The sequence below is a fragment of the Gymnogyps californianus genome, chromosome 9 (assembly GCF_018139145.2).
Source record: "Gymnogyps californianus isolate 813 chromosome 9, ASM1813914v2, whole genome shotgun sequence".
Lineage (NCBI taxonomy): Eukaryota > Metazoa > Chordata > Aves > Accipitriformes > Cathartidae > Gymnogyps > Gymnogyps californianus.
This window is the reverse complement of record NC_059479.1, coordinates 24,322,963-24,350,646: the sequence shown is the minus strand read 5'-3', so window position 1 is coordinate 24,350,646 and position 27,684 is coordinate 24,322,963. Positions and strand designations below refer to the sequence as shown.

The 27,684-nt window shown below is 46.5% G+C and overlaps 1 protein-coding gene across 1 annotated transcript in view; it reads left to right on the top strand.

Annotated features, from left to right (window-relative positions):
* The window catches only part of ENOX2 (ecto-NOX disulfide-thiol exchanger 2), a 50,878-nt gene extending 23,749 nt beyond the window's left edge, over positions 1-27,129 (top strand). Inside the window, 12 exon segments of the mRNA XM_050901862.1 lie at positions 1,462-1,479; positions 1,482-1,667; positions 3,354-3,587; positions 4,223-4,435; positions 6,044-6,150; positions 13,994-14,108; positions 17,268-17,449; positions 19,474-19,581; positions 20,416-20,472; positions 21,697-21,805; positions 23,350-23,435; positions 26,725-27,129. Of these exon segments, the coding sequence (XP_050757819.1) occupies positions 1,462-1,479; positions 1,482-1,667; positions 3,354-3,587; positions 4,223-4,435; positions 6,044-6,150; positions 13,994-14,108; positions 17,268-17,449; positions 19,474-19,581; positions 20,416-20,472; positions 21,697-21,805; positions 23,350-23,435; positions 26,725-26,856 (1,547 nt within the window). The 3' untranslated portion in view covers positions 26,857-27,129.
* Positions 27,130-27,684: the final 555 nt, after the last annotated feature.

Here is a 27,684-nt window from a genome sequence, read left to right as displayed (position 1 = left end):
ACTGTGGAGATTGCTGTTGAGATGTGATCAGGGCTGGTAATTTAGGAAGTTTCCAAGAAAAATTGATATTGATAGCAAAGTAGACAGAGGGAATGTTTGATAAGGTGATGAAGGTGTACTGGAAAGGGGATTAAACTTGGATTTCAGGGAAAACCTAGCAGTTGTAGTCAGTGTTATCCTGAGAGGGGAACCTCAGCGTCTTGTAGAGCTTATGAGTCCTTCCTGGAGGCCCTTGCTACAAGCTGGTACTGGACTGGGCGAGCTCCTGGCGGGTGCTGCCTCGCAGCTTCTGTTCTTGTGAAGTGAGAGTGGGACGTCAAAAGGAACTGTTGGCGTAGAAGAGCTGGGGTTTACAGAAAGAAGGTTAAGGATGTTGTTTCATAAGGCTGTAGCAAGTCAGTGGTCAGGCTGGGTGTGGAAACCAAAAGGAGCCGTTTCCAAACAAAAAGAAAATAATCCTAATAATTGCTTTTGGAAGAACTTTGCTGGAAATATGCCGAAGAATTAAAAGAATGTAATACAAGTATTTCATTAAATAAACATATAGCAGTGTAATTCTGTGAACTTAACGAGGGGCGATGGATCTCAGCACTGAAGTTCATTTAGGATTTTTCCAGATATTAAGAAATACCAGGTAACAAGCGCATAATCCTCTCAGCCTTCACGCACTGAGTTGGGAGAGTCTCACTGCACTTGCCAGGTGGGCACCTGAGCCTGGAGATGAGTTCGGTGCTGGAGAAACACTTCTCCAAGTCGCAGCAGTCTCGCGCAGTCTCTGTTGTGTGCTGCAGTGTTACGGGTGGGTAAGTGAGCATACTCAGCAGCCTGCTTCTGGCAAACTAGACTTAACTTTCAGCCTGCTTTTATGTTCTGTGTTCATTTAGCCATAAAGGTAACAAAACCATTCATTCCTTCTATGCCTCTTGGCTATACCCATTTCCTTCATCTCTTCCTTCCGTAATATCTTTTTAGTCTCAATTTGGTTCATGACCTTCCCTTAACGTTAATACTTTTGTGCCCTTTACAGACTGCTGTATAGCTTTTTGCCCTTTAGGATCCTCTGTATACGTTTTCTAAGTATTCTTTACATTAGCACAGTCCTTTAAGGTGTGCTTGTACAGCACCTCCTATGATAAAGTTTTGAGGTCCTGGTGCTGCTCATGTTCTACAACAGGAGCTCAGTGAGCCTTTGCTTGTGCTAGGGAGAGTGTTTGGAGGGCTTCAGGCTCCTGAGATCTTTTGTTTGGCAACAGGCTGGTAAATGTGCTTATTCTCGTATAGCACCTCAGCAGTGCTATAGATCTACTGCATGGTAAAGTCAAATGCAGCATAGCTAGGTGTACATTTGAAGGAAGCCAGGAAGGTATGCTCGTCTCTCAGGAGAGGTGGGCAGATGAAAGGAACGTGTGCTGACAAACCAAAAACTAACCTGGTCTGCTTTCTCTCTCTTGCTTTCTTCAGATCTGCCCCCTCCAGCAACAAGGAGAGGCCCCCAGGGTGTAAGACGGTGTTTGTTGGAGGACTGCCGGAAAACGGAACTGAGCAGATCATTATGGAAGTGTTTGAACAGTGTGGGGAAGTCATAGCTATTCGAAAGAGTAAGAAGAATTTCTGTCATATCCGCTTTGCTGAGGAGTTCATGGTGGACAAGGCGCTTTATCTTTCTGGTAGGTGTATTTCGGTCTCAGATGACAGCTTAAAACTCTGGGACAGGGATGTAATGACTTCTTTATAGTTATAATGATAGGCTTTGTTGCAATTGGAAGATTTGTCTAATGTTGTGTCAGTTCGCCTCTTTTTCTACTGCTATTGCATTTCTGCCTAACTAGATGAAAACAGCTCCTGATAGGAAAGATAGCAATGCTTTGTTACCTTGGGTACTGCAAACGTCTACAAAATACTGGGGTGAGGTACAATCAGAGTCCATCCCCATCTTACCTGGATAAATGTCCAGCCAATTCTGTAGATAATGCTTAAGGGTCATATAAAAATTTGCAGTTGCTCTCGATTGCTTGGTGTGCTTGACTTTCATCAATATTTTTTCCCCTGTTAGTCATCAGAGCTGAAACACCGGGGCCCCTTCTGCCTAGGGAGCCCCTGTTCTGCATCCGTAGGGTTGGGAGAGGTTTGTTTCACGGAGGGCAGAGACCTCACGGTTGGTGTTCGCAGCCTCTGCGTGGCTGGCAGATTGTGCGTTTCCAGCCAAGCCCGCATTTGCTGTGCTGGTTACATCTGCCCTGAGCAGTCTGGGCTCTCCACTTGATTCTTTACGAGTCTAGAAAAATACAGTAATACTTTCTATTTCCATGCTAAAATCCCTTCCAAATGCATTCTTTCAGTATATTAATAAACCAGGGTACTGCCTCCAAAGCCCGTACTCTCTCCAGAGAGATGAGATTGTCAAGATAAGCGAGGGAAATGCTCTTTGCTGTTTAAAATAATGGAAACTTTTCTGTAGTCTGTTTTGACTGATTGTAAGCATTGCGTCTCCTTCAAGAGACTGTTGAATTGAGTTAGATTTGCAGCGCTCCGTTAGCAAGAGCTATGTCTCTTTGCAGTTACCCCTTCTACATAGCCAATACAGCCTCTTTAGCTGCAGGCGTTCTCTGCTTATAGTTCCTCCTGCCCAAAGCCATGGTCATGTGCGCAGTCGTCAGTGTCCTCCACACGCAAGCGTTGTTTCTGGGTTTGTTCTTTGTACAAAGTCTCTCTGTAGTTCAGATTTTCTTCCATACATCCCACCTGTGCTTTTCTTAATCACAGAGGAGAGCCTTCTAGCATCTTTGATGTGAAACTCCAGAAAAGGAGTCCTGCAAACCGTGCTGGTGAGGAGTTCCCGCACAGCGGACGTGCACGTTTGCTGACCTTATTCCCGCTCCCACCAGATGATGGGGGCTGTTCCAAAGATGACCGCCGTCCATCTGCTGCCCTCTTTGCCGTGTCTCGCCTCTCATTCCCCCCTTCCCATCCCCACCTTCTGGAGTTTGTGGAAGTGTGGAATAATCCAAGGCAGTTCTGCCTTCCCCATGTGAACAGCTGGGCTCAGTCCCACAGCCTGAGAGGTTACGTGCAATTAAACAGTTGCTATTCGAGACCCAGTACCTGCTAGTGTTTAGAGGAGGAACAGCCCACGTAAGGTCTTGCCTAGCATGTGCAAAACACAGGCAGATAGCGGCACACCCCCTAACGTCGTTTCCTTTTCCAGCATCGCTCTCTGTGCACTAAACTCTTCAGTAAACTCTTCTGTTCAGGGGCTTTCGGGCTCTGTAGGAATGAGAGACGGGCAGTGGTGGGTGGCTGGAGCCTAAGGCAAGTCACCTGTCCTGTCTGAACTCTGTTGTCATCGCTGCCAGGCTATCGCATCAGGCTGGGCTCCAGCACTGACAAGAAGGATACTGGGCGCCTGCACGTGGATTTTGCTCAGGCTCGGGATGATCTGTACGAGTGGGAATGTAAGCAGCGGATGCTGGCGAGAGAGGAGCGCCATCGCAGGAGGCTGGAAGAGGAGCGCTTCCGCCCGCCCTCCCCACCTCCCGTCGTCCATTACTCCGACCACGAGTGCAGCGTTGTCGCTGAGAAACTGAAAGGTAAGTGGTTCTGCGGGCCATGGCCACCCTTCTGTGCAGATGCTGGGACAGAGATTTGTATTCTCCAGTGGTCATCTGGCTGAACTGAAATGATGGTGCCATCTAGACCTCGCAGAGCCCATTCAGACTGAGCCCTCAGCCTGCACACAGCAGCTCTCCTAGCCGTCTCTTTTTCAGAATTGTTTGTCTTTTTGTAAAAACAAACCCGTACTTGAGTACAACAGTGTCTTCCAAACCATTTTTATTCATGTTAAAAGGACTAGTGTAAGTCCTAAGACCTTCTTTGAAGGCTAAGACCCATGTGTGGCCTGATTATTTTGGAGCTGGAGGATATTTTCTTTCATGAAAGAGTACATCTGAATAGGCACATGAAGTTTTCCAGTAGGTTTCTAGCAGCTGGTCCTCCTCTTGTTGCACCCCAACAGATGGTTTACTCCATCAGCTTGATGTTAGGCTTGCCTTCCTTTGTATAGCCTTGTATTCAGATAATACCGCGCTTTCAAGAATTGTGATTAGCTGCCTGAAGCAAGTTGACCTTTGAAAGAGAGCAGTTGAGCAGTTCCAGGGAAAGGATCTGAAAGCTGCGTGGGCGACCCTGTACTTCTGTGGTGTAACAGTGTCCTTTCTTGGTGCAGATGACACAAAGTTCTTGGAAGCCATCCAGACCTTGCTGACTTGGATAGAGCGTGGAGAAGTGAACAGGAGGACTGCCAACAACTTCTACTCCATGATCCAGTCGGCCAACAGCCACATTCGCAGACTAGTGAACGAGAAAGCAGCTCACGAGAAAGAGATGGAAGAAGCTAAAGAGAAATTCAAACTTGCTCTCTCAGGGATTCTGGTTCAGTGTGAGTAGTGTTTCCACGCTGAATGTTGGTCGTCTGTTGTTGTAGGGAAGACGCTTAATTTCTAGAGTCTGGAGAGGCCACACTAAAAGGGCTCCAGGAAAAGAAGTAGCAATTGCTTCTGCACAGCTACAGTTAATTTATAAGCATATATCATTATCTTGGCAACAGTTTCTTGTGGTACTTGTTATTGGAGTAAGAGTCCACATCTGGGGGGAGGAGAGAATGAATTCTTAATTTTTTTCCTCTTTTAATTATAGTCTATTAGTAGTTCTGTCATCTTTTCAACTCCACTTCTGTGCACAGACAAGGTAAGTTCCTGGTAATCTGGTGCCTCAGCGAAGTGTACAGGATTTATTCGCCAAAGGTAGGATGCAGCAGAGTGTTCCCAACACCCTGTTCTCAGTCACAACTGAAAACCTGTTGCAGAACAGCATTTCGAACCTGGGTCTTTCAAATCCCAGTACTTTATTAAACCATGAAATCAAGGAAGAGGCATGGGCTAATATTAGTTCTGAGGTGTGATTTATAACAGTTCCTCAAACCGTTCATTGCCTCTTACACATCCTTTCTTTAGTAAGACTGAATTTTTTTTTAACTTTTTTTTTTTTTTTAAGCGTACCTTTCAGAGTACCTTCTCCACGTACTGTCTCCTTGAGCCCCTTGGCTAGGTTGTGAACATTCTTCACTTTTGGTTTTATATTCAATAATTTTGGCTGTTACCTGTTTGGTACTTGATTTTTTTAAATTTTTTTTTTTTTTTTAAATTATGTTCATGGTAAAAAATATGGGCACACGGTCCAGAGGGAAATACATTAAGCACTGCAGAGTAAGTAATAATAGACAGTAGCATGCAACTCCACTCTATAAAACACCCACTGATATCTCAGCCACTCTTATGTTAATCTAAGTAGCAGAGAGCTGATTCTGTTCTGTAAGAATTATGCCTACTACAACATCACAAGCGTAAAAAGAAATAAAAATCAGGTAGATGTGCTTTCTGCTGTTGGGTGAGTTCTCATCCAAGGAGAGGCATCTTATATTTCCAAAAACCTCTGCAAATTTTCTAGAGAAATAGAAGGAATAAATCTCAGAAACAAAAAAAGCTGATGGCTGATGCCAAAATCCCTTTTCTGTAGCATGGACAGGCGGGATGCGGTCGTGCTCAGGCTGTGGCACTGTTCTTTGGGACTGCGCCCGCTGGGCAGAAGAACGTCCGAAGTGCCAGCTTTCACAGTTGTACTTAATCATCCCATTCTAGAGAGTGAGTGCTACCTGGGTGGACTTGTTACACTCACAGGCAGCGTTGCGCAGCGTATTTAAACATTTTTCAGCGCAACGCGTGCCTTCCTTTTTTCCAGTTGTGAGCAGATGCTGTTTTCCCAGTTGATCGTTACTCTGTGAGCATTTGACGCTGGCCTGGTGAAGTCCACGCTTTTCTTTCCAGGCACAGAGTCCCTTTCCTGAGCATAGCTTCAGCACAGTACAGTGTTATAAGAAAAGGTTAGCCAAACCACCTGCCTGATTCCACTTTTTTACTCCTTTACTCCTCTTGTTCGCCCTCTCTGGATGATATTCTGGCCTGATTTGACTGCTGATTTGATACTACAGTCGAGCAGATAGTGGCCGTGTACCATTCTGCCTCCAAACAAAAGGCTTGGGACCATTTCACGAAAGCTCAGCGTAAGAACATCAGCGTGTGGTGCAAACAAGCAGAGGTTGGTAATTTTTTATTGTGTTAGATCCTCCAGCACAGTCTCTTTCTTGTCAGGATATTGATGTTAAGTTTGCACAATGCTCGCGTGGATAACACCACCTTAATTCACAGTGTAAGATGGGAATTACTCAGTCGTCTCTTGTGTTACAGGTAATAAATTTTCTCTTGGTATTTGTGTTACTAGCAATACATTGAGATCTGTATGCTGATTGAAGTTGTACACAATAATAACAATTATTGATCTGTTTTCTGCTGTTTTTAATGTTAAAGCAAGAGGGATTTCGAGAGAGATGTTAAAAAAAAAAAAAAAACCAACAGACCCTAAGCATCATCAGAGATCTGTTTTATCACATTTTTATTGACAGACTTGAGAGGTGGAAATAATTGCAGCTGGACAGTCTGGAAAACTTGAGGGAGGATGTTCTTGTATTTGTGTATTTATCCCATGCGGCGACATTGCTAGTGAAATTCAGGATTTGAAGGCAGTGACAAGAATGGGGTTGATGGAAGAGGGCATGTCACTCAAACTGCTCTTCCTGCAAGAGGAAGAATAGTCCTCAGTCCCTTATCTGATCTTATCAAATCTTATTGGAGTCAGGCACAATGTCAGAAAAAATAAAGCTAAGGTAAAGAAAGGCTGTCTCTTGGGAAGTTGATGGTTTGGGGAGATGTTTGTCCTGGAGTCTGTGATGAAATACATGCTGCCTTCTGTCACCCGCATAGTAGGGATGTCACGTTGCTTGGCTGCATCTGGCAGTGGAGCCCATCGCGATGTTTGTCTGGCCTGAGGAAGAAGGGAGGAGATAGCTGTGCTCCTGGGAACGTGGAGGGCTACCGAGAGTGGCGGAAGAGCCCTGTGGTGGGTCTCCTAGTCAGAGCTCGTCTCCCCTGGAGTCTCACTTCTGTGTCCCTTCCCTAGAAAGGTTAATGCTCAAAGCGGTAACAGAAGTATTGTCACTCTGGGGTGTGAATAGTTTTGAAGGAAAGCGCAAGAAATTGTATTTTTCTTGCTCATTAAGCTTTTAAAGTAGGGTGGAGCTTGAATCGGTTTTTACCACTGACAATAAAGACTTCTTCGAAGTAGTAGGACCCAGATCTGAAGTGTAGAAAAGAACTGCTCTGAAAAATACCTGCCTTTTATCCTAATCCAGGGAGACACTGCTGTGTTTGGAAATATTCTTTATTCACTGCAGAAACGCTAGCAGTTCGGAGCTGATCTTGTCGTTTACGTGTCAGAAAGAAGGCAAAGCAGATGCTTTCTCATCTCAGCATAACCTTAAGAAGGTTTCCAGCCCGGTGGGTTGCCAGCGTTCAGCAAAGACATGCTGGGAATGTCAGTCTGGATGCGTAAGATGGCAGCCGTGGCTGAGGGACTGGAAAGGAGTTGGGCGTTTGGCACCGTGATCTTAAGTGTTCCCATGACAGATGCATAAACAGCCGAGAGGGTCTTGTCTACCCGCACTGCTGATTTAGTCAGCTTTGGGCTAGAAATCCTACTCTGCCTGAGAGCTTTGGATTTTCATTTTTCTTTGTTTCAGTTCCCTTGCTTGGAAAGCAAAGGTTGCTGACTCCTGGACCTCGTTGTGTGGCTTTCCAGAGCCCTGTGCAGCCAGTAGTCACTGTACCCTCTTGAGATGGGGAAAGGGGAGGCACCGACTGAAGAAGTGTTTGCCTAAAGTTGCCCAGGAATTCTCTGGAAGACCATTTTTTTTGGCTCCCAGTTGTGTATTGCAGTCAGTACTTCTAGCACACAACCATCCTGCAGGAGCATGCCTGTGTCTGTCTGGGTAGATTAAGTAGAGCTGAAAGTCTGGAGATGCTTCACAACACCCACCCGGGTGAAGGCAGTGGTAAAAGACAAGTGTATTCTGAAGCGCTTGTTTATTCCTAGGAAAAAGGACTTGAATATGCAAGCCATAGAGCAGCAAATACAGAGCAAGGTTAGCTTTCAACCACAGCGTCTTGTTCAGTTACTCTTTCAGTACAATGCTGAAATCCTGTTCAGCTGCTCCTTCTCAAATCTCTCTCCTGCAATATTCAGGTGTCTGTCTCAAAAGCAGAGCCCCAAGCCGGAGAGCACATATATTCTACGCAAATCCCTGCAGCGTGCCAGTCCATCAGGCATGTACGCTGATTGCTATTAGGGATTTGAAGGCTAGGCTATACTAAAGTCGCCTGTGCAGCACGTTAGTGCCATGTGGGGTATTCTGATGCGTCTGGAAGAAATGACTTCCATCATCGCTTCTTTCCTGACAATGCTCAGAACAGGGAAGAAGAAATGGCACGCAAATATTTTAAAATATTCCATTTCCAATACATTTGTATTGGAAAATGACAGTGTTAAATGAGTTTAGTGATTTCATTAGGTAGCTACGACTCTGCAAGAACACCAAGCTCACAGAGCATCACTTGTGATAGCTCCGGAGGTGTTTTGTAAGTTTTCACCATTTCCTTGTGCAGTGCTAGGCACCGTGTCTCAGACCCATGCGGATCCTCCTGGTCTTGTCCCAGTGTGAAACAGAACAGGTTTGCTTAAACCACCTCTGAAAACATTAGTCTGGGTTGTTAGTCTTAACTGTATTAAAATACCATCTTTTTTTTTAACTGAGCCTGTAATAATGAGTGTCTAAAAAGAAACCTGTTACTCTCTGAGGGATGTTAGTTTCTGTGAAAGATGTGGGATTGTCTCAGCCAGGGCATGGAAATTAAAGCAGCAGATCACTGTATACTTTCATATAGGAGGGATCTTACAGGGTTGCTTTTGGTGAAACAGTAATTAATCCAGCACTCTTGGGTGTTAGTGCAAAATGTTTGTGATGTACGTTATCCTTATTTTCTAATGTATGTCAACGTTAATCTTTAATGAAATGGTGACGCATTGATATTCCAATGTATGCGTGACATTAACCAAGAGAAAAAAGTGCATCAAGTAGCTGATTAAGCCTCTCTCCATAGATCTCATCTGCAAAGGCATAAATGACAGATTTGAGCTAAGAACATGATTTATAGACAGGAGAAATTGCTTTTCTGGAAAGAGATTGTACATGTATCATTCTTGTTTCTGTAGAGAAAGAGGTCACGTATAGCAGCTATATGGGCTTTGCTTTCTTAACCTTCATGATATAGTAATAAAGAACATTGAACTTTGCCTGCAAAGCAGAAACATGATAAAGTTTTCTGCTTGGTTCTGTTAGGTTATTTCTGTTAGGAACTTTCATATGGCTTCTTACAAGATTTGTCTTCCAGACTGCTTATGCATAGAACCACAGAATCACAGAAGGGTTTGGGTTGGGAGGGACCGTCAAAGACCATCGTCTAGTCCAACCCTCCTGCCACGGGCAGGGACATCTTTCACTAGATGAGCTTGCACAAGGCCCCATCCAACCTGACCTTGAACACTTCCAGGGATGGGGCATCCACAACTTCTCTGGGCAACCTGTTCCGGTGCCTCACCGCCCTCATTGTAAAAAGTTTCTTCTTTATATCTAACCTAAACCTGCCCTCTTTCAGTTTAAAGCAGTTGCCCCTTGTCCTGTTGCTACAGGCCTTGGTATAAAGTCTCCCTCTGTCTTTCTTGTAAGTCCCCTTTATATATTGAAAGGCCATCGCGGGGAGTACAAATTTAGTGACACAATATCCTCTCTGCATGTTATATATTGAAAGGCTGCAATAAGGTCTCAGAGCCTTTTCTTCTCCAGGCTGAACAACCCCAACTCTGCCAGCCTTTCTTCGTAACAGAGGGGTTCCTGCCCTCGGACCACTTCTGTGGCCTCCTCAGGACCCGCTCCAACAGGTCCATGTCCTCCTTGTGCTGGGGACCCCAGAGCTGGACGCAGTGCTCTGGGGGGGGTGTCTCATGAGGGTGGAACAGAGGGGGAGAATCCCCTCCCTCGACCTGCTGGCCACGCTGCTGGTGATGCACCCAGGATACGAACGGGCTGTGAGCGCACGTTGCCGGCTCATGTCCAGTTTTTCACCCACCAGTACCCCATGGTCCTTCTCTGCAGGGCTGCTCTCAACCCCTTCATCCCCCAGCCTGTATTGGTACCGGGGGTTGCCCCGACCCATGTGCAGGACCTTGCAGTTGGCCTTGTTGACCCTCATGAGGTTCACATGGGCCCACTCCTCCAGCCTGTCCGGGTCCCTCTGGTTGGCATCCCTTCCCTCTAGCGTAAATCTTCCTGTGGTTCTGTGTTTTTCTCAGGTATCGAGTTCCTTATGACAAACTTGGAAAACAAGTCTATCCCAGCAAAGCCAGAAGTCTTCTTTCACCTTTAAGATTATTTAACTTCGAAAGTAAATCTGGGCAAAGTTGACAGGCTGGCGATCCGTCATCACCACGAGGCTGCGTATATGCAGGCCACCTTCCCATATAGCTGCGGCCTGAGAAAAATCTGTAGAGCTGGATAATACCCAGCCAGTGGCCTTCTGGTAAAAAGCAGATGATCGATCCTCCACAATGTTGGAAAACTCTAAATGACTGTGTTTTCCTGGGAAGTTTCCAGCTGTGATCTCCCCATGAGACTGCACTTCTGAGACTTTCTTTCCAAATCCCACTGAGTCAAAGCTTTCGTAGTAGCTAAAGGAGGAGCTAACGTTTCGTTTTATACCTGATGAGCCAAGTGGAGGGTCTGATTCAGATTATGCCTCCACTTTGAGCCCTAGTGCTCCTGTTCTTTCCTGCTTACTGAGGTTGCTTACTATGACTGGGGTGGGAGTACTCTCTCCATTTGGAGCTGTCTTTTGTTCCAAGGTAAGTTCTCCCGGTGGGAAGAGGCTGTGAGACCACTCGTGAGGCCTCTTCCAGGAGTACTTGCTGCTGGGCTCAGCCTGCTGGGCTCCCCCAGCTTAGGGTCTTCTCTTAAAGGAAAGTGGACCCATAAGATGCATCTTCTTGGTACAGCTTTTGGCAGAATTTAATCCTGTGGATCACCGCATCGGAGGAAAGCCTGGCGGGCAGCTCAGGGAATAGGTATGTGTTGGGGAGTCGTTAGGCGAGGCCAGGGTTTTATTTTTATCAATGGTGACTTAAGGTGGTTTTCCCAGGCAGTGCCGGGAGGTCCTGCAGCTGCAGGCAGCTCATTAAGAAGCCCTGGAAGCTTGAGACCTGGTGAACCACCATGCTACGGTAGCTGCCAGCCAGCGTATTCCCTTGCTTAGGAAGGGCCTCGCTCAAGTATTTGTCTTCTCTGATGCGTTTTCCTCTCCCATCCAGGTCTCCCCCTTGGGTGCAGTCAGGGCGCTTGTGAACCATGGCATAGCCTGCTGTGCAGCCCAGCTAAGCCTGGCCCTGCTGCGTGCTGTGCTCTGCGCAGCCTTCTCCAGCTTCGAGGCCACTTTAGGCTGTCCGCTGTTGAGCGGAGTCAGTTAAAGGCGATGGGAAGGTTTTCCTCTGATCTTCAACCCAGCTGCCACTTTATGGGTGGTCTCTAGGGCAGGCAGCAGTTGCTTTGGAAGTGTAGCCAGCGCTGCCCATTGCGCTCGGATCTGCCTTATTCTTGCCCTTTCCCCGTTGCTGTCCCCAAGGTGTCCATTCATCCAAGCTGAAAGCGTGGTCGTTTTCCCTGTTGGCTGCTCTTGGTGGACGTGTGCTTGGTGCTGGCAAGCAGAGTTTTTGAAAGTTTCAGACCATTAGAGTAAAATGTACATGAATTTTATTTCATAAGCAAATCTTCTATATCTTTTCTCCTATGGCTGTTTCTGGGGTGTATAATCCAATGAAGTTGTGGTAAATTGACATCGGGTAGGGATGCTTGGCCGCCTGTGCTAGCCTCTAGTAAGTATTCTCCACATCTCCATCTCCTTGAATAGCTGACTTGTTTTCTGGATGTTGCTTGTCCTGCTCTGCAGAGGGGATGGAGAGGCTGAGCTAGGTGTTTCCTTGCCTTGCACACAGGCTGATGCGTGTTTGTGCAGAGCTCTGTCTCTGCCCAGTGCGAGCTGGCCGGAGCAGAGGATGGAGCAGGGGATCTTGTCTGGAGGAGCGGCTGGGGCTGGCCAGCTCTGCCTGGGCAAGGTGAATGGAGCAGAAAGGACACACACACAAGCAGGAGCTGGGGTGGCTCAGGGACCAGCGTAGGAGGGAGCATCTCTGTTCCTTTCTGATCCCTAATGTGGACCAAGGCTGTGACAGAGCGTGGAGAGGATCCCGGCAGCTGGAGGGAGAGTTGCTGCGGTGCAGGCTGAGCACCAGTGGTTGGCACAGGGGGAGAGGGGAGAGAAGCTGCAAAGTGCACCAGGAATGCTAAGGGTCAGGAGGTGGCCGGGCAGTCTCTGGCCTCTATCTGTGTACTTGCAATTCCTGCTTCTAACTGGCATGACCTCTGTCTCGGGTAGGTTTTGTTGTTGTAGCCGTGCAGCTGCATGGAGCAGGGAGGAACGGCGTGGGCAGCACTGCAGGTCGTGGGTACGGTCATGCTGCAGCGGGGCAAGAGGGGTGCATGGTGCACGCCATGCAGGCCAGTGCTTGGAAGGTGCAGGATATGTTTTATGGCAGGAGAAAGAAATGCCAGGGAGATGTGTCAGCTAGCAGCCGGGCTGCGTGTGTCAGGAGGGGACGTCCCCAGTGGAGCTGCGGTCACACGTGAATTATTAAGGGAAGTCATCATTGTGGGGTTAACTGAAAGGGTTTTATTGATGATTAAACGGTGATCAAATGATAATTAATCGAGGATTGAATGATAATTAAATGGTAATCAAATGGTGATTAAGCAGTAATTGAATGGTAATTAAACAGTGATTTGACAGTGGTGGTGATTTGATGGTGATTAGACGGCGGTCAAAGTCTCTACTACTAACTACACTTCTAATAATTAAGCTATAGCTGGAGATATATATAAATGTTGCTAGCATATAGTATACTTTTAGGTGTAATGTAAAATGTTGCTTACCTCGTTATGGATATCAGATGCCGGGTAAAGGGTCTCTCAGCCTTGAGGGGTAACATTGAGAGGGGTAACCTCGAGAGGCGTCCCTGCTCAAGGGAGATCACTGCCGTGCAGCCTGCTGCCGTGCAGGAGAGCTCAGTGGGCTCGGGGGGGCTACAGATATTTGTAGGGTCAAGTGATGGACTCGTAGTCAAACCCCGCTTTGGTGTATGTGCAGGTGTGCAGCTGTAGCGGTTTCAGTTTGGCCTAGTCCCAGCTCAGGCTGGTTCTGTTAGCTCCTGAGAAGATACAGCCTGGCACAATTTCTCACGGCTTGCACCGCAGGGCTGACTTCAGTCAGGCGTACTTGTCGGTGATGGCTGAACCAAAGTACTGCTCGCTCCGGGTGGGCGCATCCGTCACAGGCGCTGAGCAGGAGATCGTGGGGTAGGAGCCCAGCAGGGAAGAGGCAGGGCAGAATGGCATCGGGGAAGGGTACGAGTGGTACAGCCCTTGGGTGTGCGGGGCAGGGGCCAGCACTGATAGCAGTTTGTGGCGGCAGGGAGTTGCTGATCTAGCTGTGTGCTGCAAGCAAGAAGAGATGAGGTAGTGAGCCCGTGGAGGTTACGAGGTTGGGCAGCGGTGAATGTGGGAGAGGTGTGTGGACATCAGGCAGGACTGGTGAGGGGAGAGGGTTCACCGAGAAACTACGCTGTGGGCAAGGCTAGGTGCCTGCCCTGGGGCAAAGAGGAGAAGGGAGATGGAAGAGTCAGTAATACCAGTAGCGTTGATGTATTGACTCATGCTAGATATTGTCCTTGATCTAATAGTCTGTGCCCAATTTTTTTTTTTGTCATTTCCCCTTTCTTGTCTCATGGAGTTGCATTTTGCAGACTTAGATTTCAGCACCTTTTTATCCAACCAATCTGTTCCTTGTAATGTGTATTTAAAAAAAACCCTCTGCTTTCTGAACCTTAGGAAATTCGTAACATTCATAATGATGAACTAATGGGTATTCGAAGAGAGGAGGAAATGGAAATGTCTGATGAAGAAATAGAAGATCCATCAGAGATGAAAGAAACAGAAGAATCAGGTAAAATCACTTTTTACAGCTCATAAACAAAGTACTTGTCTTTTCGGTGGTTTCTTTCAGGAGCCCCATTCTGACTGTTTTGTACCCCAGAATTGTCACAGACAGACCACATCAACTGCAGTTATCTGGAGTTGTTTTCCTGTCGGTGCCTGGTTCTGTAGCCAGTGTTTGTCACTCCTCCCTGCCGACGGTCAGGGTATCCTAAAGCTGTGTCTGAACCGCAGTCCCTAGCGAGACGTGTAGGGTTCACGGAGACGTATGTGGAGGAGCTGTAAGCTCCCTGCTATGTGTGCAGGGAATGGCACAGGCGCAGCGGCGTGCAGCTGAGGTCATCTGCATGGGTGCTCTGCGTGGAGCACCCTGCTTTTGCAGCTACACTGCTGTCGACCTGAGCTATCCCGTTCCAGTGCACCGCCGATGTCTGCCCAGCACTGGAGACACATTTCCACAGCAGCAGGTCCCCATCCCGAGGTGCTGGGTGTCAGTGGGGCTCTGAGCAGCAGCTGGGCCAACAGCAGCGCTTGGAGAGGGAGCAGCAAGGGTGTGCGGTGGTAGACGTGGCTGTAGTCTTAGCGCAGGGCTGCGCGGTCAGCTGGGTGCTCCTGTGTCGTACGGCTTGAAATGCCCTTGGCTGGGACTAATATGAGAACTGCACTGTCCAAATACCCCTTGTCCCTTTGTCTGCAGGAAATAAAAGATGAATAGTCCAGAAATGCATTGAAGGACTTGCCTGGGTATTGAGGTTACAAAGTCAAACACTTAGCTTAGGAAATGCCATCATGAAGGTTGTGTGGGAAATCGTATGTTACAGTGTTGTAACAATGACATAGTAAATCTCAATGCCAACTCGTTATACGAGGGGAGAAAGAAAAGTGGAGCCGTACTGATTTTACTGGTTCACACAAATACTCGTGTAGCCATATACTTACAAGCATTAAAACATGTCGCCAAGTAGCCTGTCCAGTAGTCAGGCACCAGGATGTGTCTCCAAATGGTCTGTCCAGCATGCAGGCACCAAGATGCTTGTATCCTGTCGCTCTGTCTGGGATGCCCTTGGGTGTCATGGAGGACAGGGGACACCAGCTATTGAGTCCTCCTAATGCTCTCTGGGTCCTTTCTAGGTTGGTGAGCCTCTCCTGCTTTGGGGTCTGCCTTTGTTGTACCTGTTAGGATCTTTTGCCTCTCCATTCTGTCCCCCTCTGTGAATTGTTTAGATTTATTGACTGTCCCATTCTCTCTCTCTTCCTGCTATCATTTCTTAAAAGGTTCGAATCTGGTCTCTAGGGCATCAGTGGACGGCCCTGGTTGTGACTCTGGTAATGCACTGCTGGGGACCACACCGTCCTTCTGGGGTGACAGAGGCTGGCAAAACTGTGTGCCGCAGTTGGTGAACTGTTCCAGGGCTGCTTCCGAGTGTTGTTTCTCACGTGCTGCCAGCGGAGTTAGAAAGGTCTTTGGTGAAGGTTGCTTCCAGTTTATTCTCTTTGGATGATAACCTGGGATGAGCCTGCCATAGCAACCTTTCTGTTCAAGCTGAATTCACATTTTAATGCCTCCAAAGCCTTTTCCAGGTGCCCTCTTGCCACCAACCCCTGACCCTGTCTAAGCAAAATTTTTCTGTGGTCTGTTTTACCGGACTCTAAATGCTCTGACTTGTCATCATGCTTTGCTTAAATCACCTGAAGAGAAGTAGCCAGGTCCTTACGTTTGTCCTAAGCAATGTAGTTTGTCCCTAAGCTGTCTTCTGCCTCAGAAAACTATGAAAGGCCCATCTCTCCAAATATTTCTGCTAAAAACATCTAGTCTTTTCTTCTGAATTTCCTTTCCTGAAATAAGCAGGAGGACACCTGCTTATTCAGACACCTCTGCTATCTCAAAAGGTGCCTTGCTGAGACACCTGCACTGTCTCGGAAACACTGCAACTTTTTCCCGCTGTTACTGAGCATTTCACTGGCAAATAGACACAAATCTTGTTGACTACGTGAATGTTTCAGTGACGTTCAGGTACGTTTCCCACTGCCATGGGCTATGCTAGGGAGAATATTTATAGGCTGTCATGGGAAGGCTTTTCTTGCCCGACGGTGGTCCTGCCTCCCCCTCATTGTTCCCAAACTTGCCAGTGCAGTGTATGGCCATGTTTGCATGTGTATCGCTTTCAGCTGTCATAGAAGCTTATTATTAAGATTCTCTATCTCCTTGCCTGGCCCTGTGCTGTGTGGCCAGGTGGTGAATGGGAGCAAAGAGCAGACCCGATGACCAAATGACCAGGCAAAATCTGTCAGTTCTTTGCACTCATAAAGAGCAGGGGCTCACCCTGGAAACTGCCTTTTTTTTTTTCCCAGATCCATTTTAGGGGGTTAATTAATTTCCACCTTGGTTTTCTGATACCAGGAAAGCAGTTTTTGATCTACTGAATGTTGCCCGCTGCCCGCCCTTTTGAAACGTGTAGCTGCGCAGCGTGGGGTCCAACACATATGCACTGGCTGGGAGAATGAGTGGGGGCAGTTAGATAAAACCCACGCAAAACCCACCCTCTTCCCACACAGCACGTCTTCCCTGTCTTCAGAGTACAGCGTGCGAGTCCCAGGCAAACCTACCTCCCCATGCTCTGGCCGTGGCCCAAGGACCAGAGGTTAATAGCAAGGCTCTGGGACGTCAGGCTGTGCCCTCCACATCATGGGTATGTTTTGAAACCTGCTGAAGCTGTCTTTGCAGCCATAATGTTATATAATCCCATTCCTGAATTTACCAAGCCCTAAGTGGACACCAGACTGATGTAGGTGTTTCATCCCGTGACTCGATGGAGCCATTCTTCTGACTGAAGGTGCCAGTGGAGCCTGTCCCAGAGTCCTTCAGCTTTGCTGGTTAGGAAACCTGCTTCCTTGCCAGCATGGTCATTTCACCCCAATATATTCTTTTGCTTTTTTTTTTTCTTCCAACTTAAATACTGCATTCGCTACTGAGAGGTGCTCTTTGTCCAGAGGAGCTTGTTTTCTAAAAAGATACCACAAACAGTGGTTGGGAGAAATTCATTTTGGTACTCTTGATTTGTAAGTGGGTGCTGGGAGCTACAGAGCCGCTGTGCGCTGGGGGAGAGCACCCAAGGACTTCTTGCTCCCAGTTCTTTGACTTTTGATCCCTGCCTGCCTTGTTCTCCAGCACTGGTATCACAGGTGGAAGCCCTGAAAGAAGAAAACGACAGCCTGCGCTGGCAGCTGGACGCCTACCGGAACGAGGTGGAGCTGCTAAAGCAGGAGCAAGGCAAAGCGAGCAGGGATGAAGACACGACCAAGGAGCAGCAGATGAAGCTTCTCCAGCAGGCTCTGCAGGGGATGCAGAAGGTGGGCCCGGACTTTTCTAGAGCTATGGCCTTGCTGCAAAGGCAAAGGGACTGTGATGTGGAGCAGAAACACAAACAAAGGCATTTTGTTTTTCAGTGGGATCAAAACTGGCAAATGGGAGCAACTTTCTGTCGTTTTCAGTGTTGCCAGAAAACCCCCAAACCACCAAACATTCAAAGCAGTGATTGTGTATGACCTGATAAGTCACATGGAAACAATCCATAGTTTATGGATTCCTTATGTGCTCTTTGCTTGACCACACTGTGACTCCTGAAGTACTGAGTCTGTGCTTACCCGCTCCGTAACTGTGTGAGATCCTGGTTACCAGCGTGAGCGAGAAAATGGGAAATCCCAAGCTTGCTCTGACACCTTTTCTGAAATTTACTGGGCTTTCATTCTCACGGAAATGTGTAGGGCATGCCTTGTTCTTTGGGATTTCCCTGGGTTGAATCTCAAGTGGTTTGGGTCCTCGTAAACCTTAACGGTAGCCCTTGGGATATTAAGCCAGACTGATCACCAAGCATATAGAGCATATAATAGTTCAGGTAAGCACTTTGTTAAAATAAGAACCTGCAGCAATGCTGTGAAGGCTGTGGTCGTTCTCTGGATGAACCTGATGTACGAAGTGACAGCACTGGTGTTGGTGGCGTTGGAGCTGGCAGGAAAAGCCTTCTGTAGTCACCGGCAGCCTTCAGTGCGGGAGGAAATGGCAGGAATTGCAGGACATAACAGATTTCCCTTTTTGCAGGTGTCAGGCAGGTCAAGTTTCTCTTTACACCGCTACCAGGATGAATGGTGCTGGGAGAACACTCTGGAGGAACTGCCTTGATGAAAAAAGATGCTGTTTGTTTGTAACTGTTAATGAGCAGGATTATGAGTCTTTTTTTTTCTTTTTTTTTTTTTTCTGTCTTCTAGTTGAGGGAGAAAAATATTAAACAACTGATTGGGGGTGTTTTAAGCATGGAAGAAAGCATTCACTGAAATATGCATATATATATATATATTTATGTATCCTGGTTTGACTTAGGAAAGCTGCTAGGCTAGTGCCTTTGCCATATTAGCGTGTCAGCTTTTCTCCTCCTGGTGACTTGATCTTGCCTGTTTCTGGGAGGCCCAGTGCTGTTGGCAGTTTGTTGAGCACTGTTTTCTTCTGGGAGATCAATCGTACTTTTCCTCTGTTGCCTGTGTTGGTTTGTTCAGTTCAGTTTTTGTACTCATCTGTTTTCCTTGTGGATGCATTCAAGAGTACAAATTTGCTCTGAAAGCAGACTGTTATATCCACAACCGCCGCTTGGTTCTCCTTGATAGGCACCAGGCTGGGCTTGAGAATTTCATTCTGCTCACCTCTGAGATGCGGGTTGTGATTCACCGCCCAACCTTTCTCCGGAGCTTCGCTAGTCAAGGGAGTGCGCAGCTTGCTGCGGTGTTTGTTGCCAGCACCCTGCGCCGCTGGGCTGATGCCCAGGGTGAGGAGCAGTCATTGCATTTTTCTGCAATGTGGAATTGTGCAAGTAATAGTGCAAATCTCCTTATCTAGTAGCTGTTTCAGAGTATTTTCTTAAATTGCAAGACACCTCTGTATTAACGTGGGGCTAGAGATCTAGGAAGACTTTAAGGTGACTTCTCCAGGTTGCTCGTTTCTGTGCTGCCCTTTCCCATGTGCTGACTGTTTGTACGGCCATAGTGTGAGCCATACTGGGGGAGAGGAAGAGTTAGCTTCAACATGGGTCAGGCCTGCAGTCTAGTGCACAACACATGCTTTATTTCAGGGACAGTGAAGGTTTGTTGACGGTGGAATTACTGCCCCATATTTACAAAGTCATGCTTTTTTGGTATGCTAATAGGCAAAGACGTTTCTAAGGTACGTTGTAGAAAAGATTTCTTCTTGTTGTATACTTAACCTTTTAATTGTTCGGAATATGATCTGTCTGGTCTTCCTGGAAAAGCCCTTATTCATTTTCTATTCTTTAAATAGTAGGAGGTGAAAGGCAGGTTAAGAACTGAGTTTATCTTTTCTCTTCCAGCATCTTTTGAAAGTACAAGATGAATACAAAAAGAGAGAAGCCGAGTTAGAAAAAGTGAGAGAAGACAAACTAAAAATAGAAACATTATTAGAAAACCTGAAGGAGCAGGTATGTGCCATCCCAGTGCTTCCTTATTCTCAGTAGTAAATGCAGTCCTTGGATTTCATGGTCCATCATGAGCGCAGTGAAGGACAGAGTGTAGAAGATGCCTAGCCTTGGCTTAGGAGCAGTTGTCTTTGGAAAGCTAGAAAAAATTACCTGCCAAATTGGAGGATGTATATCAGTAATGAACTTGCCGATTGCTTCATGTACCAGTGAGACAATCTACGTAAGCAACTGTATAAATAAAAACTTAACTTTCATTTTATAGTACACAGTGGTATTGCAGCTGAAATGTGTTTTTCTGCGACCTGAGCTTTAAAAGATAAGGAAAAAGGGTCTTAATTATCAAACATTGATTTTTAGATCTGCATTTTAGGGACGTGTTTTGATCTGACCTCCATAAAACACTGTTGAATGGAAAGTTTTTGTCAGTGTTATAATATTCTTATGCTTGCTGGATTTATTCTAAACATAAATACATACTGTTTCTTCTCAGGTGTGATCCACTTTCTTTTGATTGTGGACCCATGCATGAATCTAAACTTACTTGGTCCTCTCCTCTATAGCACAGACACAATTACACAGGACAGAAAAGAAACATTACGCAGCACTTCTCACTGAGGACCACAGAGCCAAACGCTAGGTCTTGTCTCAGATTTTCAAGCTTTACCCCTACCTTTTTGTGCCAGGAGCTAGGGAAGATAATAAATATCTTTCTAGTAACTAAAAATGGCTTTGTGTCCCAGTAATCTTCAGTGCAGGAGCTTCAGTGCCCGATATCAAAGAACAGAAATAACAGTCTATCATCAGTAATCTTTCCTTTTCTTTACCTATATATAGCAAAGCATAGCAGATGAAGAGGACAAGGAGAGAGATGCAATTGATTGTCAAGGGAATGTAAGTCTAAAAGTTTCTCTTCTACTACTTTAGTCAGCATATCTTACTGAGGGAATTAATGACACCTCATTGTAAAATGAGCACTTTTTAAAAGTTTGGTTTGTTGTGAAGTGTATAAGCGTGGTACACACAGACTGTCTCTATGTACAAATTAAAATCATCAAGTTATCCATTGCTAGCAGCTTCTGACTGGAAGAACGGTAGGTGTTTGCAACACTGTGGTGTAGAAATGGGTTTTGATGTGCAAGATAATTTGTTGCACTGCTATTTCAACTAGCCTTCAAAAATATCTGTTGGATGTCCGAGAGAAAGCAGTCAGTGCGTTTCCAGTATAACACTACTGGCTGAACTGCAGTCCCTGTGTCAGCCTGAAGCTAGCTCCGTTTCCGCACTGCAGACCTTTACTTTCTCCTGTAGAAGCAAATTATAGCCTGCTTAGGCCAGGACTGCACAGTTTCAGTCCTGTGTAGTTGAGAATTGCACTGGCGTAAGAAGCTAAGCAAACCCAAGGGACTGTTTCATTCTATCTTTGTTATTGGCCCAAGTCCAGTCCGTTTCGCTAGTGACTGGAGGCTGTTTCCAATTATAGCTGTCTGTAGCTCTCAGACCACTGGAATTCCGCATAAAACTTAGGAGTACAAGAAATTAATGCTTTTAGTGCACCCACCAAGTCTTTGCATCACTGGCAGCCTTGTGTTTATTTTGGGGATAATAAATTATGCAAAATGCTGTTTTAATTCAGTACCACAAACTCAAGTCAAGGACAGTCTGATCCTAAACCCTTTGCAGCTGCTGGGCACTTGGTTAATCATATTGCCTCAGTTTAGGCATCTGAAAAATAAACATCTGCATCTGAATTAGTCACTGCAAGGCTTTCTTTCTAGTCTGTTTTTTCTTTTATTATTTAAAATAAGGCCCTTCTAGAGCAGCCGTCATACCAGTGAACAGGGCTGATAAAGTGCGTGTTGTGGCATCTTGCTTAACTTCATGGGCTTTTAATGTAACTTGATAATTCAGACACAGCAGCATGAACATAGCTGTGCTTTGTTGGAAGCGTTTTGCAAAATAAACTGTAGATCCTGCAATGCGATGAATGCAGTGACTCACAGAAACAGGAAAACAAAAATACAGACTCTGTCGAGTCTGACCGAGCTGCTGCTTGATGTGTAAGAGTGCCTGCTGTGCTGCTGGTGTGTGGAACGGGCCCTGTGTTGTTTTTTGCAGGAGAGCAGTACATCCAGAGTTTGTGCGTGCAGCCAGGAGAAGGAATGTCCGGTTGAAAAGACATTGAGCAATAGTCCTGTGAAATCTGAACGAGAAGTTCTCTTAGTTGGTAAGTTCTTTTGATGGGCTTGGTGACGATGCTGGAGACCTGAACTGGATAAGACTTACTTCAAGGTGGCCTCACAGCTCCCTCTGGCCACCTCTTGTTCCTTTGGTTACACCAATGGAGGTGGGAGTCCTGGAACCAAGGAAAGCCTTGAGCTTTGTGGGGGTCAGGGTTTCGCCTTGTGCATTGCTCACGTGGAAATCTTGTGCTGTGTACCTTTCGGTCAAAATCACACATGTGTAAAGTGGGCTTGTGTGTGGTGACAGTCCAGGTCAGCACGTACTGGAGTGCGAGTTGCTCTTCTGGGAAGCATCACTGAAGGTAGTAAGTCACAGAGGAGGGTCTGTCTTCATTCGGTTAGAGCCTCATCAACCTTACAGGATCCTAAGCAGCGTCACAGGCTCTAAGACTTTGATCAGCTTGAGCATTGCAGCACGTCACAGTGTGGATGACGTTTGTGGCCCCACGCGGCACTAAGGCACGCCGTTAGGTCAGACATGGTGTGCCACGGACCCCAAGCAGATAAGCTCTTCTAGCTTTAGAAGCTGTAGCTAGAGAGGAAGGAAGGGTGGAGAAAGGTGGCAGGGAGAGAAGGCCGGGCTCAGTGGGGTGAGAAATATTGCCAGCGTTTTCAAGTGATGCTCACGAAGGGATTGGTGACCTCTGATTTACAGCACAGGCGTATCTGCTACCCTTTTTATTTCCTTTCCCCTTGCCTGTTCCTAGTAATACTGAAAAATAACCTAACATGGCATGCTAGGACTCTTCAGCCCAAAGCACTGGGTGGTTGGGGATTTTCTGGAGCATTGAAAAGGAGGAACAGAAGTCCTTGTCTTGATGGGACAAGGCATTTTCTCTAGTTCATTGTTACTCGGCCAAGTTCTCCTTAGCCATCCCTCCACATCTGATTTGAGAATAAATCATTTATTGTTATCCAGGTGGATCTGTTTGTGCCAGATCATGGGCTGGTTTCTGCATTGAGAGGGAAGGGACTTTGGGGAAAACCAAAGGCACAGCCTTTTTCTGCAGATGATGGTCAGAAATGCAAGTCAGTCTTTTTGATATACAGTCCTGGCCATGAGCTGGAAGGGAGTCTCTTCGTGACAGGGCGCAGACTTGGGTTGCTCTGTTTAACCGAGTGCTGCAAAGCTGTTGGGATGGGACACACATGCCACTGCTGCTCTCCCCATTTGCCTTCTGTCTCTTCCTGCTCCTTGACCTTTGATGGTACAACTGGAAGAGAGCTCTGCGTTCTCTCTCCTTGGGCCTTGCATCCCCACATGTATGATCGTCTCAGTGTGGTTCATCACTGGGCCCATTTCCAGTACTGGGCAAGGAGTGAGAGTGGTGAGGTCTGTTTTAAGTGCTAACCAGCTGCATTGGTTAGCTGTTGTTTCCTCTGCAGTCTATGAGCCAAACCTCACTGTACTTACATCAAAAATGCCCAATTAAGATCCCTCTGTGCTGTGCCAGTAGTAACAGAGCGCTGGTGTTCTCGTCTGGCTCTTGTCTCATGAGAATGACGTTTGTGGTGTTCCTTTCCCCAGGAATAATTTCAACGTTTCTTCACGTGCACCCATTTGGAGCAAGCATAGAGTACATCTGTTCCTACCTGCAGCGTCTGGACAGCAAAGTAGGTGTACCAACACTTCCAGTTCCCTGAGCCAGCCTGGGCGGTATGTTTGTGTTCGGTCTGCGTGGCTGGTGAAGAGCTGCGCTCCCTCCCTGGGAACGCTGCGGGGGTTGGACAGTAAGAACTGGTGTGTATTAACTGGAAAAGGGCAAGGGAAGGGGTGAACTTTCTTAGAATCACAGAATGGTTTGGGTCGGGAGGGACCTTTAAAGATCATCTAGTCCACCCCCCTGCCCGTGGGCAGGGACCTCTTTCACTAGATCAGGTTGCTCAAAGCAACCCAGCTTCTAGCTTAGCCCTTGTACAGCTTAATGTGAACGTAAATACGGAGTTGAAGATGATGTTCTTACTGCAGATGTTCATGCGTAATCCTGCTCGTAATTCAGGAAAACCCTTTGACGGTAGCTGTATGTTGCAACAGTGAATTCCATCTTTAAAATCTCCATCTAAAATGTATTTTTGTTTATTCTGTCTAAGTTTGCTGCCTTTGTTTCCCTTATCCTTATGACCTCTAAGGGAAAGAGCAAACAACCCGCCTCTTGCATACTGTTTATTATCTTATAACATCTGCCATGCCATTGTTAGTATATGTTCTCTCTAAACTTAACAGTCGTACTGTTTTTGTGTCTCTGAGAAAGCTATTTCTGATCTTGTAGCCCTTCACCGAGCCTTTTCTGTCTGTTTTGATACTGACAGTGAAGTCATTTTTAGGAGGGTGCTGTGCAAGGGCCTCATACTGCAAAAGCATAAGCACTGAATCACAGTCCCTGCTTACAGGTGTCTGTGCTAAGGGGAGGGATCAAGTCCTGGGTGCAGGGATCAAGAAGGGCAGTGACAAGAGCAGCGCTCGTGCATTTTCCTTAGTACAAGAAGCATCCGTTTCCTGCAGTATTTCTGCGTGTCGCTGGCTTCAGACTCCTTTTCAGAGTAAATGGGGAGGGACTGTGCAAAGGCTTTTGAATGTTCAAGGAAATTACATCTCGCTCCTCCACTATACTGTTCTTCGGTTGTCTTCCTTAAAGCGCCCCAGGAACAGGAGACTTACCAGCATGGGAATCATCTCTTGTGATTGGAACTTTTTCAGCTGCTTTTGTTTATAATTTACTGTTTAATTTTCACATTCTAAGAAAGCGCAGCTCACTGGCCTGTGTTTTCCAGGCTCACTCCAGCCCTTTGAAGACATATCTAATAATTTATCTTCTCAGTCTAGTTCTGAATTTGTTTATGAGGCGAACAGCTGCCTTTATTTTTCTTCGGAACTCCTAAAGAAATGCCATCATATCGTTCATCTGACTTCTGGCGCTTCCTCTTTGGAATTGACAGTGTAGAAGAGGGCTACTGGAAGTTTCTACAGTAAGCTTAGCAGAAAAGCCCTGTGGAACGCGCATCCTTTAACCTCTGCAATGGCATCAGTCTTTTTTGTTGTTCGCTGACACTCAGGTAAACACATGAGCCCTGCTGACTTGCACAGGTCTTTTGTGCCTGGTCTCTTGAAAGGAGGTCTTCCCATTTGTTCTCCAGGTTACATCTTGGCTCTTTCGTTTCCCTCCTGATTGTTGCAGGAGCTAGGTATTAGTTGGGGGTGTTGCTTTTAAGATCTAGCAGATCTTTGGGCTTGAGGTGGGGTAGGAGTGGGGGGGAGCACTCAAGAGCAGAACCTGGTTTCTTGAAGCTGCCAGCAGGAAAGGAAGAGGAATATCTTTCCCCTGTTCCCTGCCCATCAGTCTCACCAGGAAGGCCAGCAGGTCAGCAGACAGTGCAGAAGTTAAGGTCGAGGGTGGTCTGAAGCCATGAAACAGTCCTTAGAAACTGTCTGAAGCCCTGTGAGTGTCGCAGGTGCTGGGCAGCGTAGATGATGCCTCTCCCGGGGTGTCCACTCTCTGGTTAACGTCTTAGGTTGGACCTCTGCCTTGCCAAACCCATTGCCAGCCTGAGCTTGGGCTGTATCTGCACTGTTGGAAAATATCCATGTTTTTATCCAAAAATACATCCTAATGCTCTACCTAACCAGCAGGTAGATGAGTTTATTGTGCAGAGATAATTCTGAACGAGTGTCAAAGCAGTCCCAGATACACAATAGAAGCAGTCTTGAATTCTTGTGAATGTAACATATGGTTTTAATTTTTCTGCTGCCAGAAGAAAACCATTGCAGGCAATTGGATATAAGGTGGACACGGCCTTTGCACTCTTTATATGTCCTGAAACTGTTAATTTGCAGCATCTTAAAAGTTTTTTCACGTGCTGAACTTTAATTGTATCTAGTAAATGCCTGAGCAGTCCAGTTTACAGGCCTGCCCGCCTGTGCGTGATTGACTTTTGATGCAGATTGTATGGCTGGTGTGTGACTGGGTAAAGATGCTGGCAGGTACGTGCCGTGCTTCAGCCCCGTGCAAACACTGCAGAGGCTTTAGCTTCAGCTCTTACAGGGCACAGTGTTGAGAAAACATGTAACTTTGCCAGTGTTTTTAGAAGTAAGCTTCAGCTGTGTGAGAAAACCATGTAACGCATTATGCTTTCTACCCCTCGCCGTGTTACAAAAGCTTAAAAAGCTGCCGCGGAGAGTGCTTCCCGAAGAAAGGTGCCTCCAGTCGTCCTGAAAGGCGGCAGGGTGACATCCCTGGGGCTGCGCCCGCGCTCTGGTCTGGCTAGGGGCAGGAACTGGGTGGATCATTCTCCACCATGGGTCAGGTCGCTACCTGAAACAAGAGTCTGGCTTGACAAGCCTTTGGTCTGACCTGCTCTAGCAAATCTGTCCAGCTCATATATTTAGGTTTCTCTTCTGCAGCGGTGTAACCTCCAGATCTTGTATCTTAGCTCTATTTGAGCAACTCCGGTGCTGTTAGGGATGTGGTAGCTGCACTGTAGATGAATGCGTGTGACTGTTCAGAATGTGAATATGAATTCCCCATGTCCCTGATTTCTATACCCAGTAACTGAGAGCTCTATTCTTGCAGCAGTAGTAAAAGTACTCACTGTTCAGTTACTTAAATGCTTGGGAGCTTTTAATCCATTATCTCGCATTTCGCAGTGGAAAAAATTAGGACAGTCCTTTTACCCTTATTCCTAGTGTTTGTGATATCTGCAGCCATCTCATGCCGAAGTGTGACAGGAGCACAACTCATGCTGTCCCAAGATTATTACCATGAGTATTTGGGCAGGACGTCTAGGGAAAGGCTAGGTGTACTTTAGCAATTCAATGCGTTTGAGCTTGAATATCACCGATCATTACAGGGCTTCCGTAACCAAAAGCGTCTTCATTTTTAGTGACGTTTTCCTTCTGTTTTCACAGATTTGCACCGCAGAAGTGGAAGTTCTCATGACTCGACTCCAGAACACGTTCAGGCAGGAGCTGAGTGGGGTTGGGGCCAGCCTAGAGAAAAGGTGGAAGTTTTGTGGCTTTGACGGATTGAAAATGACTTGAGCTTTGACTTAACGCTGGAGACAACAGCAGGATACGTACGCCAAGAAAACCGGGGATGCCTCTTACCTCTGTTCATGATGATTATCTTGCACGCATCACAGACTCGGGTGGGATAATATGTAAGTGAAACTATGAGTCCAGAGCAGCACTGGAAGAAACTTCAAGTTCTGTAGCTTCTTTGATCAGTTATTTGTTAACGGGCAAGTGCTGTTCAATATATTTTGTGAAAAAAGTTCATGTATGATATTTTTAAGCACAGCGTGTTGACTATAAGTTTTGCCAATGTTGTATGTGTTTTGTGTGCCCAAATCTCTCATCCTGTACCTTGTTTTTACTGGTAGGAACAGCCATAGAGTGTCCTCTGAAGCAACAACAAAGAGGCATTTTCTGGTTTCTAGAACCACCAAAAGGAAAAAAAAAAAGGCATTTTTTTAGACATTTCTATGATTAAAAACTGAGGTATGTTTAAACAGAAGAAGATTTAGATGGCTCAGGGTTCTCTGAGCCAAACAGTTGGTTCTTTTTCATGCTATTTTCTCTACTAATGGTTTAACAGTTAAGCTAAGATGAAGGCAGTGTCCCTGGGAGCCAGGTGTGATGCTGGCAGTGCCACTGGTGGTCTGTGCGTTGCAGAGTCAGTCTGTAAATAATTTTTTTACATGGGAACGGTATTTAATTTTCTCTCGATGTGGGTGGAGCAGAGAGCCTACATCAGACCTCTATTTTAGTAATGGCTTAGCACCAAATTTCTCCACCCACTTTGCTTTGGAGACTGAGCTTCTGGAAGTGCTACAAGCAGCACAGACTTTTCTCCTCCTGAATCTTCCC